Source organism: Leptonotus elevatus, chromosome 20 (assembly GCF_054856555.1).
Source record: "Leptonotus elevatus isolate MCC_2025b chromosome 20, RoL_Lele_1.0, whole genome shotgun sequence".
Classification (NCBI taxonomy): domain Eukaryota; kingdom Metazoa; phylum Chordata; class Actinopteri; order Syngnathiformes; family Syngnathidae; genus Leptonotus; species Leptonotus elevatus.
In genome coordinates, this window is record NC_141258.1 from 54,855 (window position 1) to 69,852 (window position 14,998).

Below are 14,998 nucleotides of genomic sequence, written 5' to 3' on the forward strand. Positions count from 1 at the left end.
CCGAAGCCAAATGTTGATCAATGCCAATGATTTGCCCTTCGTGAACCGCCGGCACCCTCGACGCGCAACGTTGACATTCGAGTCACTCACTTGAGACGATTGAGGGAGAAAGAAAAGGTCTGCAAAAATGCCGGTAAATGTTCATCCGTTGTAAATTCTTGGCTCCAGACGGACATTTGCATATTTGCTCGGGTCTTGCTTTCTCAACTTGTTTTATTTATCCTGCCTTTCCTCTTGAAATTTCACACAAAACGGCTCAACTCCGAAATACGATAAACTTCCAATTCATTTGGGAAAACAAATGTCGGTACATTGGAAGAGCCGATGCGGTTGCCGGAATTGGAGCGGGTGGTTTCCATCGTTCAGGCGGGAACGTCGCTTTCAAACCAAAGGGGCTCAATTTGTTATGCCCAAAGTGGGATGGGCGCGGTCGAGGACCCGAGCGCAGGGAAGTCGAGGCCGGGTCCAAGAAGGCGCCAATTCATCAACAAGAACAAGGAGGCGGCAAAGCGCAGGAAAACTAAACTTCAAAGTCCTCATCGAAAACCAGGCAAGGCAAGAAAAGGCGACGTACGGCATCGGCGACAAACAAACGCCAACGAGCAAACAAGAACTCAACGAAAGACACCAAAGCCCGTTTCAAGGTTTCTTACCTTTTAGGCCGTCGGTCCACACGGTGGCGCTGTTTCGGAGCTTGGAAGCCATGACTTTTGAAAGCGGGTTCAGCTCTCGAACGTCCGCGTCCGTCCGGACACCCGATGCGGGACGCGCCTCCAGCCATGACGGAACGGTCGCAGATCGGCGACGTACGCGCCATTCGATCCGTCAACAACAATGGCGGGTTGTCGTCGTTTTCAGCAGCCTCCTCGGCTTAGCAACATTTTTGCTTCTTTATTTGACAAGCGGCGTCGCACGTGAATCGGCCGCCATCGTCACGTCTCCCGTGTTCGTCTTTTTCCGGTTGTTTCCGTCCGTGCGAAGCCACGTTTGTTTGTTGAGTGCAATCAAGTTGGAGGAAAAAAGGGGTGTGTCTTCTTGGCGGATTCTTCTTCCACGCTTTGCGTCAACTCGATGTGGCTGCGCCGCGGCGCCACTCGGACGTCTTCACGACGGCCGTTACGCGTCCTCGGCGTCTTCTTTCGGACACTCGCAAGTCTTGTGGTACGAGATTTGTTGGAGGATTTGTTTCTTTGCTCCCGTGTGGGCGGGGCCTAAATACACGAACGCTGATTGCCAAGACGAGACGCACCTGGTTAAGACACAAGTGGCAGAGGGCGGTGATTGGTCGACACGAGGAAGGGCGGGATTACGCCCGACAAGACCAAGGTCGACGCAGCAGGACAAACAGAACTTCAAGAACCGGGACCAAATCCAACAGAACCCAAACACGACGCAAACATTCTTTTTGCTTGCCATTTTTCTGCAACTCGGCGGAATCGACTTCCTTTTGCGCTGTGATTATCACGTGCGTGTCAGATGTCAGATGATCGCCGGCAAACTCTTCGCTTCCGGAATTCGATGTATAAACGCAATTCGCCGCGGCGGAATAGCGCCGACTTTCTGGCCAATCGGAAGCCATCGTTTTTAGGAGGCTCGGGACGTTTGGGCCGTTCGCATTGTGGCTCATTTTGGCTGTCCTACATTTTCGCTCCCTGGACATTTTGGACACGCCTACAAAATGGCGTGACCCCTCAGCAGGCCACTATATGGGGAGGAGGGTTCACATACCGAAGACTGACAGGAAGTTGAAGACAGGAAGTTGAATGTGAACGGGAGCAATCTGGCGTGTCCATCGAGCCCTTGAACTTTGTTGCCGTCTATCAACACCTTTTTCAGTCATGAAGCGCAAGCGCAAATTGACTTCAGCTCACAGTGTGAGTGCGTGCGTGCGTGCGTGCGCGCGTGCGCGCGCGTGCGTGCGTGCGTGCGATCACTCAACTATAACTGCAGCACTAATTAAAAGTGTGCTGAATGTGTCTGTTCTTGTCAGCGACAGCTTTAGGCTGACTTTAGAGGAGGGGCCTGTGGGTGTGTGCGTGTGCGTGCGTGTGCGTGTGCGTGTGCCAGCCATTTTATTTGCTGTCAGCGCGCTTGTGAACTCTTAAAGGGTCAACACACACACATTGTGTTTCTGTCCGTTTTTCCATTTTTCTTCCTTCATTTGTGTCACTGTGTCTGTCATAGACAGGACCCCCAACCCAACCCCCCCCCCCCCCCACACTCATCCATCACTCACTTACTCAACCAACAGATGACTTCACACACACACGCACACGCGCACACACACAGCCGAGCGCGATTACCAGGTAGCAGCCAAGCAGAAAAGCTTGCTAAAAAGCAGGTCAGTGGCGTGCTGCGCGCACGCGTGTGCGTGCTGACCCCTCGCCATTGTGTCCGTGGGATGTGGGGGGCTCTGCTGCCATCGTGCTGGTTTCCCGAAGGCCGCCATTGCATTGTGGGCGACGGCGTCCCAACGGCAAAGGAAGGAAGGTGAAAATGGCGCCGCCGACGTGTTGCCGGCGCCGCTCAACAGCGACTTGCTGGGCGGCCGTCCAACATCCTGGGCCACTTTCAGGGCTCGGCAGCACATCAATCTGGTGGACTTGACGAGCCCTGAGATGTGATTGAAGGCGGCCTGGGGACGCACTTTGCCACGCCCACCTCCCTGGTTGCCGTGGTTACAAGCAGGTGAGCTCATTTGCTTCACTTTTAGTGGACAGTCAAGTCCGTCTGTCTGCTTGACGAGCTCTCTTATTAGCTCGTTAGCTCATTAAAGACCGGAGGGTCATTAAAGAGACAAACTGACCATCTTTCACACGCGCGCACACGCGCCCGCGCGCGCACACACACACACACACACACACAGCAGCTGTTCAAGCACGACATTAAAAGTCTAATTTTTTCCTTTTATGGGTCTCGTTAATGTTTTTAGGGACCTGCTAATGACATCTCTCTCACACACACACACGCACACGCGCACACGCACACACAGTCGTTAGGTTTTAGTAAGTCTGCGACTGTTGACCTTTAAGACGAACCAGTGACAGAAAGTTCCATCAAACATACGTAAGAAGAAGACAGAGAAAACACAGACGAGCATCCTCACGCCCACATGGACTTCACACGCACGCGCGCGCAAACACACGGGTTTGAATAGATCGGGCGTCATGATTGCTTCTAATTGAGGAGGCGTTCGTATAATTGAAGCGTTCGTGCATTGGTGTGCGCGTGCACGTGACGAGCGCGACACAACACAACTCGTTCGCTTGCAAACTTTGAGAAAGGCCCCGTTACACGCGCGCACGCACGCGCGGATCCAAAGTGCTGGACGAGATTCCCCAAATCCCAAATCTTTGCCTCCATCTTGTGATTGGCTCCCATTTTCAGGCCGCGTCCGCCTCATGCAGTCACGCGCTCCACGCACGCTCGCTGCCCGGGTTTGATTGACAGCCACTTGGCTGCGTCCTTTTTGGTTTCCTCTTTTGTGACCACAACAGGCGTGCGCCCGCGCGCGCGCGCGCCTTCCACATGCACACGCGAGACGGCGTCCAGCTGGCGCGTGCGTTGGACGACAAGGAGATGATCTTCAAGCAGCAGGATTCGAATCGGCTTCGCCCTGGCCATGGGACACGGTGTGCGCGCGTGCGCGTGCGCGTGTTTCGCAGCGACTGGCACTCTCGCGTTGTGTTGTTTTTGCTTCGTTTGTCTTGCAGGAGCTTGTGTTGTTTTCTTGTCAATGTTGAAGCAGGCGACCTTGAAATGTTTTCTCGTGATTGTTGCTGGTCGGCCATTAAGGCAAAGGCGGCAGCGCGGGTTGGAGGTGCGAGTCACAAGCAGGTCTCGGGTTTTTGCCGTCAAGACAACTTCGATTTTGCTCCACTTCGTTTCAAGTCAAATCAGACAAACTTGTTCAGTCAAAACACACGCTGGGCTTCTTTTTTGGAATTATGCTCAAAGAAAACTAAAGAAAAGTTGCAGGAACCTTCAAAGATTTCAATGAACGAGAGAAGACTTGATGCAATCCAATTGTTTTAGATCCCAAACCGTTTGTTTCATTTGATGTCGTTACATTTGGGGTGCGAGGAAATAAATGCAGGATACGAGAAGGTCAGGCGGCTTGCGGGAGGTCAACAAAAAGAGATTTTGGTCCAAAAGAACAAAAGAAAGAACAAGCAAAAGGCAAGCAAGGAATGAGAAAAAAACAAAAGAGCAAAAGTAGATGCAAAGTAACAAAAACCGCGGCAAGGACAGGACGACTGACGGACTGACGGACTGTGACAAAAACCAACGACCCAACCAGGAATGCGGGAACGAAATCGAGCAAACGAACGAGTCAACGGCAAACACGTGGACATGACAGAGGGGACACGGGTGCAGGTTGGAAGACACAAGGGGCGAGCGCGAGGACCACAAGGAGGACAAAACACACGTGACGAAAGACAAAGCAACACAACAAGTCAACTTGGTTTGTCAACAAAGTCTTGCGTTGCTTGAGACGGACTGACACTCGCTGGACGCTTTTGTCCCAAAACCCGTTCGACTGCGAGGATGTTGTCATGTGTCTAAAAAAAAAAAAAACATGGCCAAGATCAAAGATGTCTTGAAACTGCTTCATCGTGTTGCGACCTGAAATGTTGACGATTGGGAAGCGGCTGTCGTCAAGATCGAATTCAAACGCTCAAGACGCCTCATTTACAAGGCGTGGCTTGGTTGAGCTTCAATAAATGACGATTGTCCTCCATGTCACGATGGCCGCGGACGCATTTTCAGTCTTTTCAGACATTCAACTCCAGATATTTATTTGATTTTTCATGCATCAAAAGTTTCCAGATGATGAACGATGACGTCGCCAACGTCAGGCCAAATGCAGGCGAGCCCGACAACATTCGCGAGCAGCTGCTGACATGAGGGGGGGGAATGCGGTCAAAGGAATGCACCCCCCCCCCCCATGAAAAGAGGGGAAACTCCACGCCAAGTGAAGTGATAAAGCCTTTCCAATTCCAAATAAAGCATCTTTAACAAACCTCAAAAATCTCCTTGACAACATTTTTGTCTTTTAGTCACTTGAAGGTCTTCACTGACGAGCAGTTGAAAGATTTCTGTAACTCTCTGCTGCCACCTCTCGACAAAAAGGCCTCACTGCAGATGTGAACGTAATGATAGCAGTTATACAATTTGTCCACAAGACGGCAGTATAGCCTTATTTGTGTGCCGAGCCAAGAGACGAACGTCTGTCAGAAAATAAAAGATATACTTGCAACATAAATGTTCCTGTGTGACTTCTTGAATAACACAAGGCACAACATTACAGACAATCTGATCGTGTTCACATCGTTTGACGCTGTGACGTCTTCACGGGCCGGCAGAAAAAACTGTTCCGGTGTCGCTTTTATACATCAACAATGACCGATACAGATAGTGTTTATTTATTTGCTTTTTACATCGCCGATCCTCAGTCTGCATAGAAAAGTGCTAATTGGATGACAACTTCAGGTGGAAAATAGATAGTTTTTAAATGAAGTCGGCAACTATGTCATTTAATTTTATGGAGGTGACTCCCGCCGGAAGTGACGTGGCGTGTGACGTAGGGAGTTTGAAGTCCAATTCCGCCAGGCAGTCGACCTGCTGTAGGTCACAGGAAAGAACAACGAAGCGAGAAGATCGATGGAAATCTGACAACAGCGTGTTTTTCCTTTTCCGTTGAAGTTTAACTTCGGGCTAACCGGATGTGAGCCGGCCGTCGTTAGCATGCAACGCGAGCAGCTCGTCAAGAGATGTTGGGAGCCGGAATTGGATATTTGGAGTTGCAGACCGGTGCGTGACAAGCGCGTGCGCCCCTAAATGTCGGTAACGTCATATTATCGTCATCATTATTCCATGTGCGTGACGTCGTTTTCTATTCTGTCGTGTGTTCAAATGTTGGTGCAGAAGAAGCGGGTCCGTTTGGAGGCGGGACTTCCGGACGGTGGCGGTCCAATGGAAACGCTTCCCGCTTTGCTTCGAACTCATCTGGAGGACGAGAAGAGAGGCGGGCAAACGGAAAGAGGGGAGCAGGTCAGTCCCGGGTTCTATGACGACGTTTCATTCTGACGCTGGCAACATGTGACTGTGCGTTTCCGTGCAGGTGCGCGTTTTCAGACCGCCACTCACGTGCTTCAGATGTCTCGCAGGCGAGCCGGTACCGTACCAGAACAGAACCGCAACACACACACACGTGCACGAAATAATGCACACGCATATGTCTTAGTGTGGCGCAATAAGCGAAGTGCGCATCTCGACAGCGCGGTGCATTATGGGTAGCGGCGCGATGCACTGTGGGAGGCTAAGCGGCCACACGGTCATTGAAAGTGAATTGGATCCAATGGGATGAGCTCTAATTTGTAACATTTCAACCGCTAGAAAGTTGCTGTTTTTTATTTAATGCCTTTTAAACTTTTACTGACTTGCGAGCTTTAAGGTGTGCAGTTTTGCAAAGACGGTCACCGCTCTAAATCTCCGCCATTCAAATGACTGCGAGTTCGGAAGGGTTAGGTTTTTTTCCACGCATGTGCAAATGCGCACTTGGCGTCTTATTTAGACGTGCAAGCGACCCAGGTGACGACAATCGTGTCTTTCAGGGTCACATCAACCACATGACGCCCGCAGGAAGCGGGGCGGCGACAAATCCAGGCAACTGATTGGTCGAGTTGATGGCGAGCGACGCTAACAGGGACGGAGGAAGCGCTTACCTTCAACGCACTTCACTCGGCCGAGCTGGAATTGGTCCCGGCTGACGGACACCGTCGAGCCCTTTTCACGTGGAATTCTTTCTTCCTTTTTTTATATATATTTGAAATTCTGTTCAAACACATTGTGACGCTTTTGGACAGCGCTTCCTCTTGCTTGAAGAAGAAAACAATCAGTGAACATTTTGTCAAAATAAAACCATTACAAATCTTTCATAGGAAATCGAGTAGGACCTTTCATTGTCCAGACATGACTTTTAATGTGTTGCAATCAAAAAAATAATAATCAATAAGCGTTCTGTTAGCGTAGCATCCTGCTAGTTGGAATTGAGAAGATCGGGGGGACACACTCAGTCCGTCAGCTGACTTTTGAGTCGCTTGGCGGCGGAAGCGCCGCCTTGATCCGTGTAGCCTGCTGAGGAGAACAAAATCTATTAATAGGCCCCGCCCCTTGTGAGAAGCTCGCATCACGTACGAGGGGAGGGAGCCTCCTGCTGACCAGGGGAGGAGTCGCAGCACTTTTTGGTGGAAATGACGCCGTTCGCCGTCGTCCTGGTTTCTGCCACAACAAAAACAAGTCAACTTAGAAGCGGCACCCCCGCAATGTAAGCTCCGCCCACTTTGACCACCTACCCGCATGCAACAGAAGCGAGCGACACAGGCAGGAAACGGAGCGCTTGGCGGCCTCGTCGGACAGACCGATCAACGAGCATCTGGGCACGCGTCAGGAAAATGCACACTTGCGAGGAGGCAGAAGGGCAGTGGGCGGGGTCAAGGATACAGGTTGATGATGTCATAAGGTCCTCGCAGCTCCAGAGGCTAAACACCCAAACGCACACGTCATTAAAAAAAAGAAAAAAAGACACAATGGACGACAGAAGCGACGGGTGGCGCACCTTGGCCGCCCCACTGGATACCAGCACATTCTAAAAGACACAATGGCGGCCATCATGGTCATGTTTATCATGAGGTCGTCATCATCATCATCCTCACCTTCCCTTTGCAGGCCTGCGCCAGGCTAATGGCGTTAGCAATGGTGTAGCGCCTCATGGTGGCGTCTCGGATGGCGGGAGCGTACGACACTTCGAAGGCCAAACCCCTCTCGGCAGCCTGCACGCACGCACGCACGCACGCACGCACACACTCAGTCCAGTTGATTGGCTGCGAGTTTGAAAATACCAACAATACGTCACCATGTTGACTGGCGCTTTCTTGAAGAAGAAGGCAAGTTTTTCCGTCATCGTCACACTGATGACGTCCACGTCCATCTGCGTGCACGCCGCCTTCAGCAACAAACACAAATCTCAAAAAGGGAGGTTTTATTTTGGGGGGGGGGGGGATGTGTGTGTCTACACGTCTCACGTGAAAAACTTTTTCTGTCGTTGGTTGGACCGCCAGCAGGTCAAAGTTGGCATACTCTGTAGAATTTGGCCTCTGCGCACGCGCACGCGCGCACACACACACACAGGCATTGTATCAAGTGTTTTTCTTGCGCGGGGTACAATTCAGACTACTCACAAAGTGACTCAGCTCCGACATCACCAGCGTCAGTCTGTTGAGAACTCGGATTGGTCGAGAACGACCCTGCCACACACACACACACACGCACACACGCACACACGCACACACGCACACACACACGGCAACTCAAAACAAATGTAGTCGCAGTGTGAACACACACGCATAAAACGAGAAGAGAATTGCTCATTACCTGGACAATGGGCAGCTGATCGATGAGCTCATCGATCGGCTTGGGTGAGGGAATCACCTGCAGGCAAACAAATACAATCACGTGACAGTTTGCAATTGTGCTCGCGTCAATGAAGCCACGAGGGACAAACTCGCCTGTTTCTTTTTGCTTGTGGGCTCAAACGTGTAGTTGACGGCTACTGTGGAGAAACCAACTGCACGAAAGCAACGTTTTGTTGATCTATTAATAATATTACAGTACAGTATACATATAAAGGATTGATTCATTGAAGACTGCGTTCCGTGCTCGTACGTGCGTGCGTGCGTACTGGCTGTTAGCTTCGTTAGCCTAGCTCGCTGTCGACAGGAACTCGATTTATGTACGCGCGTTAGTCCAATTTAGTGTCATGAGACTCACGATGAGCTGCCATGTCGATGAGTTGCTGCATGTTGCTTTTATCTGCCGAGAAAGTCAAGTTTAAATCCATGAAGACTGACATGATGATGATTCGGAAGACGATGGAAGTGTCACACGCGGATCGAAACACCGAAAGGACTTGTGGGAAATGAGGTTCTTATTCCTGTGCGGGACACAGCAGGCTAATTCCAAATGCTTAAGACGCAGGAAAGAAGAGGAAGAACTTCAAAGAATTTCGATATCGCAGACAAAGTTGATAGGTGTTTATTTAGGTGTTTTATTTATGTATTTAATTAAAGAAATATTACAACAATGTGGCTCACACTCCTAACCAGTAGGTGGCGGAAACGCGCTATGGGCAGAAGAAGTAAAATAAGAAGAAAAAGGAAAAGAAAAAGAAGGTCGTTATTAGGTCGTCAAAAAGTGAGTATTTTTTGCCATCCAAACGAACTTTTAATGGTAAAAACTGAAAAGACCGCATGGAGTGTAATTCATTAGATTTGAATACAAGCGCATTTCCTTCGTATTTGAGCAATTTGAAGCAATTTGAAGCAAACCAGTATGCGTGTCAAATTTCATGAGATGAGTTGATTAGCATAAGACCGATATTTGAAAGACGACCCTCGTGATGGAAGTCTTCTTACAAGTAGTAGCAAACTTATGAGTCGGTCACCTTGAAGGTTTGTCTTTTGCACTTGACAAAGTCCTGATCAAAACGTCATCTTGGTCGAGCTGAATAAGATCTGGTTGAGCGACCGATTCCACCAAGCGGTGAGCGGCGGACATGCGCGTGCCTCCTCCACGAACAAACGCGTGCGCGTGCGCGTACAAAACAAACTGGTCTTGTGGTTTCCCTTTTGTGCAGAAGAAACGCGACGACTCTTCAGCCATGTTGAAGAAGTTTCTGTCTCGGTCTTCACGCCTCGTCGCGTCCCGGCGTCTTTTGGGCTTCGTCTCCAGAATGAGGTCGCTTGACGCGTGATCCGCCGCGCGTTCGGACCCGCGACGCCGCCTGATGTCCCGTCTGGTCTGGTCAGGTACACGAAGAAGCTGCGGCAGGACGACGAGGCGTGTGCGGCAGCGCTGGCGACGGGACATCTTCTCCTCTTCCACCGACTGGAACCTCTGCTGCGCAGGCGCGGCGCCGGAAGCTTCACCAGCCCCACGCTGCACTACGCGGGTACGAACCGCGCGGGCGTGTTTGGATGAGAAGCGGTATGCAACCAAATGACCGGGACGGCTTGGCGTTGCCGGAGTTTGCGTGCGTGCAGACGTGCGGTCGCTGCTGCGGACGCTGGCCGCCGACGAGTCGCTGCTGGAGGAGTCCGTCCTGATTGGCTGCCGTGAGGACCAGCTGGCTCACTTCTGCCTGGACGTCGGTACGAAACCCCCCAAAAAAACAAAAGCAAGTGCGTGTGCTTGACTTTTTGCCTTTTGCACGCATGGCAGGACAGCTGGATCGGGCGTCGGTGGAGAATTTGTGCCAAGGAAAGTTTGTGGATGTGAAGAAATCCTTGTTGCTGCTGTCAGAGGCGGAGGCGCCCCTGGTGGCCAAGGTGCGTAGCAGCCGTGTCCTGCCGCTGATGGCCCACTTGCGCCCGAGCGAGCATCCGCTTTTGACTGTTCCAGGGTCGGGCGCTCCTGCGCTGGCACCAGAACAACAAATTCTGCGGGACCAGCGGTCAGCCCACGTGGCCAAACCAGGCGGGAAGTCGCAGGACGTGCAGTGCCAGCGGCGTGGTCTCCTATCCCACGGTAACGGCGCCGGCCGGCACGCCACGCCGCCTCATCACACTTTTTCTGGAGATTTTTGCTGCTAATGTCGACTTTTCTAATCCCAAATCAGGCTTGAGAATGGTGAAGAATGTTTGTCGAAATCTTTGGCTAAGAACACTTTTCACCTCATGTTTGTTTTGGAGGAAAGTCCAATCGTTATTTGATTACAAATAAGATTTCAAATGATACCTATTGATCCAGTTGAAGTTTTCATTGACATTTCCTGAAATTGGCATTAAAATTCAAATGCCAAGATTTCTACATTGAAAAAAAAAAGGTTTTGAAATATTTTTTTTTTGGTTTAGCTGCAAGAAATCAAGAAGAAATCAATTGGGATGGTAATAATAATTGCAAAATTCCACCTTCATAAATGTCACTTTATATATATTCATTTCATGAACAATCTCAAACTTGATATTTTTTTAGTTCGACATTCTTTGGCAACAAAATGACTTTCTGCTTGTGTTGAGTGGAATGTTTTGGTATCAATTTATTTGGAACCGTCCCAGCGTTTGTATAGAAAAATTGTCATTGTTGTATTGTTGGTGTTCGGTCATTTGTTCAATCGAGTTGGGAAGAAAAAAAGCCTCATTTGGTGGCTTTTTCTCTCTCGTCCTGCAGATGGCGCCGGTGGTCATCGCGCTGGTGTCTGACGGCAGCCGATGCCTGTTGGGCCGGCAGGCGTCCTTCCCGGCCGGCCTGTACAGCGCCTTGGCCGGATTCTGCGACATGGGTCAGGAGCGCCGGCGCACGTGGCAAAGACGGCGCCGCGGCTGGCGCTGATTTGCCGGCGTGGCTTTGCAGGAGAGAGCCTGGAGGAGGCGCTGCACAGGGAGGTGGCGGAGGAAGTGGGCCTGGAAGTGGACGCCGTCCGGTACAGCTCCTCGCAGCACTGGCCGCACCCGCGCAGCTCCTTCATGCTAGCGTGTCACGCCCACGTTAGCCCCGCCCACACCCAGGTCAGACCTCCGCCGCTTCTTTCCTTCTCCTCCGATCCTCGTTTGATGCCTTGCTGACCGGCGTTTTGCATCCACGTGACGGTTACGGCCGGAAATACGGCGCGACCTATTTTAGGGCGCGTGCCTTTTGAATTGCGTTGCACTTGATTCAACTATTTCACAATCAAGTCACATTCTTTTGGGTTCAATCTTCATCCACAAATCCATCAAAGTCATCCTCATCTTCTGCTCGCGTGAAGTCGAATGGGGGCGCTTCTCGGGATGACATCTTGGATTGTTCTGGCGGAAACTTTTTTCCCCCCCGAATTCCTGCTCCAATCCCACATGCAAGCGGCGAACTGACAGCTCGCCGTTGAAATTGGGCCTGGTAAGCACGTCGGGTCGCCGATGACATGTTCGAGGCTCTTTAGCCAATCAATCAATCACGGCCACCTTTGCTGTATTTAAGCGGCGGCTGGGAATGTTCCGACGGTCAACAACATTTTCAAGCATTTTGGAAATGGGTGCACACAAAAGTCTTACATGGCACGCCGTCCATTTTGGAGAACATGTAAGACTTTGAAGTGCCCGCAAAAGTACGCTACTTCCCCTTTAAAGACCATTTTTTCATTTCTATTGACAAAAAAATTGTTTTATTCCTAAGAATCATGTCATCGTGCGGGCGAGGAGACAAAAAGCAAAACCCCAAAGGGAAAAAAAAAAAACCAGTTTGGCGTCGTCGTCGTGTGTAAATGAAAAAGAAACCTCATCAAATGAGACATTTTCACCCTTTCATGCGTTGATTGTGAGCGGCGGCGAATTTTGTGTTCCTCTCGTGAAAACGTCGAGAGACAAAGTTGTCTTTGTGCAGCTGCTCGTGGACCAATCGGAGCTGCAGGACGCTCGTTGGTTCACGCTGGAGCAAATCCACGCCGCCCTCAAGGCAAAGGCTCCGCCCAGCCCAGGCCTCGCCCACCACGCCGACGTCGCCCCCTGGCTGCCGCCCAAACACGCCATCGCTCACCGCCTCATCATCGAGTGGGCGGAGGGACGGCGCCCCCTGCAGGGAGACACGGCGGCGTAGCCGTGGCCCGTTTCCGTCCGCAGGCCCAACGCCAGCGATTCTATTAATAGCCATCAAACCCTAACCCATCTTCTCATCCCTCAATACGCGCACCCGGCTGACCTCAGGCCCCCCCGGCAGGACGGCAGCCATTCGCATATCGTATACATAGTGTGTCATTTTAAAACTGCTCATCTATCTTCAATAAACAATCAAATTAAATGTTGATACGGCTTTAATATCAAGTATTGTCAAATTGATAGTGCAACCTCTCATGGAAGTCTTTCAAAAAGAGCGCAAACGTTATTCTGACATGTGATGCCGAGTGAGCCCTGATGGAGTTTTTGCATTGACGAGAAAAACTGTCCGCGCCTCAGCAGGACGTTTTAGGAACTCTTTTTGCCAGACAAGCTCGTTTTTCTACCTTTTAGAGCAGCATTTTCATGCTCCTTTCTTTTTTCTTTTTCTTCTATAAATGAACTTGGTTAACATGAGTGCGCTTTCAAAACCTGCCCGGAAGTGTGTGATGATGTTGCAAAGTGCACGCCACTTACTTTTTGATCCCAGCGCGAGACGTCAGAATTTAAAAGGGAGCGTTCCGGCAGCTTCTTCTGCAAGACAAGCAACATGCGAGGACACGATGGCGAGCGCGGCGACGCATTTGGAGGCCACTTGATTTTGAGAGTGAACCTTCTGTTGGCACTCCTGAAGAGGATGGACAAAAAACATTGCAAATGGAGGCCGCTTTGAGCACCCTCTGCACGGAGTCGTCTTGATTGCAGAATCGCCGATGGGCGGGGCTTGTACCGGAAGCGGTCAAAGAAAAAGCAGGTGAAAATTTGGCAGGCCCTTGTGTCATTTGAAGACGCAAGTCTGGACAGAAATGAGACAATGACACGCGATACAACTGGGTTGGCTTGTGCACAGCAAGTCGGCCATTTTAGGCTCAGGTTGAAGCACCTGTCGACAAACAATTAGACAATAAACACGCAAGGATCTAAATATTGTGTAAAAAACGTGTGCGCAAGATGCAAACACGCCAAAAGTGCTGCATCGCGTTAAACGCAAGCAAAAGCAGCGAATTTTAAATGAAAAGAGTGAATACTCACTTCGTCAAAGTGTTGGATGATCTTGTGGAAATGCGTGCTGAGCAGCAGGTGGACGACGACGGGATGCTGCCTTCAGGTGAGAAAGAGGAAGTGTCGCGTTTGTCCCGGCTTAAATAGATTTCCGGTGATGACGTCACTGGAAAAAATAAAATAAGCAACAACATTTTGAACACTGAAACAAATAGAAAACGTAATATGATACATTTGGAAAGCAGGAGGTGAACAATCTTTTTATGAGATCAACACAGTAGGTTCGAACTCGGGTCGCCTGCTCCCAAACCGTAATTGTTAACCGCTTTGGCCAGAAGTTGATGGAGGCGAATTTTGTTTTTTATGTATTCATCAGGCGTACCAGTGACGCGGAAATGGAAATATCACGATCGATGCATCAATACAAACAAACGATCAGCATTTTTAACATTAAGTTGGTCCAAAGGTCTATGACTTCACCTGCGAGTCAGGAAACGCGGGTTCGATTCTTGTTCGTGCTCACTTTTGAATTGTAAATTAAGGGGAATGCGGGGATCGAACTGGGGTCGTCTGAACCGCAGGCAAAGTTTTTACCTCTGGACCACTTATTCTGAGTCGCCGCGACTTTTGTATTCCAAGTGACGAGTAAACAGACGCCCACCTTCTCCATCTTAATGTGTCACATGGTACCAGAAGCCGGCACGTGGCACATGACGTCATCTCCAGAGTCACATTTTGGCTTTCTGCTCGTGTTCCCTTTCGCCATCAAAGTCAACATTTCCCATTTACCAAAGCAGAAATGTAAAGTAGCCCTTCTTCTCGCACCTCCATCACTAAACGTGTCCGGCCCTTTCCACTTGATCGCCATTAATTGTGCGTCTTTGTTTTTAGTTGAACTTTAGCAAGAAACCCAAGTGAGCCAGAAAACAGGGAAAAAAATACTAACCGCATGGCTGTTAAAAAAATAATAATTAAAAAACGTACTATATAGGCTACATGGTATTTTTTTAAAGACACCTCATGGCACATGGTCATCTTTTAAAACACGCCTTACTATATACATGGGCGTTAAAAAAACAACTTACTATGCATGGTGAAAAAGAACGGAGGTTTACAAGCGCATCTTCTTGAAGAGCCATTTGGAATCTTTTTTATATATATATATATATTTTTTTTAAGTATGTCTTAATCAAATAAAAATAAATCAATAACATATATGCTAGAAAATGTGTGCCGATATGCAATGTTTTGATTCACTCGTTTATGCTCCTTGTATATGATTGCAAATGACCTTCTTTTTCATGTATGAA

General features: G+C 49.7%; 3 protein-coding genes across 10 annotated transcripts; 2 read left to right on the plus strand and 1 right to left on the minus strand.

Moving 5' to 3' along the window:
* The first annotated feature begins 5,593 nt into the window (after positions 1-5,593).
* LOC147156192 (uncharacterized) lies at positions 5,594-6,948 on the plus strand. Of its 2 annotated transcripts, XM_086063672.1 has the most exons (4): positions 5,594-5,814; positions 5,929-6,054; positions 6,125-6,178; positions 6,618-6,948. In XM_086063672.1, the coding sequence occupies exons 1-4, from the start codon at positions 5,749-5,751 to the stop codon at positions 6,675-6,677; spliced, it is 306 nt and encodes a 101-aa protein (XP_085919798.1). In that variant the 5' UTR covers positions 5,594-5,748; the 3' UTR covers positions 6,678-6,948. The 2 variants fall into 2 exon arrangements, with proteins under 2 accessions (XP_085919798.1, XP_085919799.1); XM_086063673.1 differs by lacking the exon at positions 6,125-6,178.
* Positions 6,937-14,373, minus strand: rpp30 (ribonuclease P/MRP 30 subunit). 7 transcript variants are annotated; one of them, XM_086063667.1, is made up of 13 exons: positions 14,283-14,373; positions 13,719-13,854; positions 13,164-13,482; positions 8,437-8,493; positions 8,244-8,309; positions 8,088-8,159; positions 7,919-8,008; positions 7,719-7,835; positions 7,622-7,651; positions 7,507-7,544; positions 7,359-7,438; positions 7,201-7,284; positions 6,937-7,140 (listed from the first exon to the last, which is right to left on the minus strand). In XM_086063667.1, exons 1-13 carry the CDS (start codon positions 14,356-14,358, stop codon positions 7,076-7,078), a joined length of 1,230 nt encoding a protein of 409 aa, XP_085919793.1. In that variant the 5' UTR covers positions 14,359-14,373; the 3' UTR covers positions 6,937-7,075. The 7 variants fall into 7 exon arrangements, with proteins under 7 accessions (XP_085919793.1, XP_085919792.1, XP_085919791.1 ...); XM_086063666.1 differs by having other exon boundaries at positions 6,937-7,137; positions 7,225-7,284; positions 13,164-13,569; XM_086063665.1 differs by having other exon boundaries at positions 7,225-7,284; positions 13,164-13,569.
* Positions 8,922-12,835, plus strand: nudt13 (nudix (nucleoside diphosphate linked moiety X)-type motif 13). The gene is made up of 9 exons (XM_086063671.1): positions 8,922-9,255; positions 9,698-9,798; positions 9,870-10,012; positions 10,104-10,211; positions 10,282-10,388; positions 10,462-10,587; positions 11,230-11,341; positions 11,413-11,567; positions 12,418-12,835. Exons 1-9 carry the CDS (start codon positions 9,145-9,147, stop codon positions 12,628-12,630), a joined length of 1,176 nt encoding a protein of 391 aa, XP_085919797.1. The 5' UTR covers positions 8,922-9,144; the 3' UTR covers positions 12,631-12,835.
* Positions 14,374-14,998: the final 625 nt, after the last annotated feature.

Coding starts and splice junctions, on each gene's coding strand:
- LOC147156192 (XM_086063672.1), top strand. CDS start 5,749: ATGCAACGCGAGCAGCTCGTCAAGAGATGTTGGGAGCCGGAATTGGAT. Junction 5,815..5,928: donor ATATTTGGAGTTGCAGACCG/GTGCGTGACAAG, acceptor ATGTTGGTGCAG/AAGAAGCGGGTCCGTTTGGA. Junction 6,055..6,124: donor AAACGGAAAGAGGGGAGCAG/GTCAGTCCCGGG, acceptor GTTTCCGTGCAG/GTGCGCGTTTTCAGACCGCC.
- nudt13 (XM_086063671.1), top strand. CDS start 9,145: ATGTGGCTCACACTCCTAACCAGTAGGTGGCGGAAACGCGCTATGGGC. Junction 10,588..11,229: donor GCGTGGTCTCCTATCCCACG/GTAACGGCGCCG, acceptor CTCGTCCTGCAG/ATGGCGCCGGTGGTCATCGC. Junction 11,342..11,412: donor GGCCGGATTCTGCGACATGG/GTCAGGAGCGCC, acceptor GTGGCTTTGCAG/GAGAGAGCCTGGAGGAGGCG.
- rpp30 (XM_086063663.1), bottom strand. CDS start 14,358: ATGGAGAAGGTGGGCGTCTGTTTACTCGTCACTTGGAATACAAAAGTC. Junction 8,494..13,163: donor TCTCGCGCTGGGATCAAAAA/GTAAGTGGCGTG, acceptor GTTTGCCTGCAG/GTGATTCCCTCACCCAAGCC. Junction 7,652..7,718: donor CGCAGGCCTGCAAAGGGAAG/GTGAGGATGATG, acceptor TGTGTCTTTTAG/AATGTGCTGGTATCCAGTGG.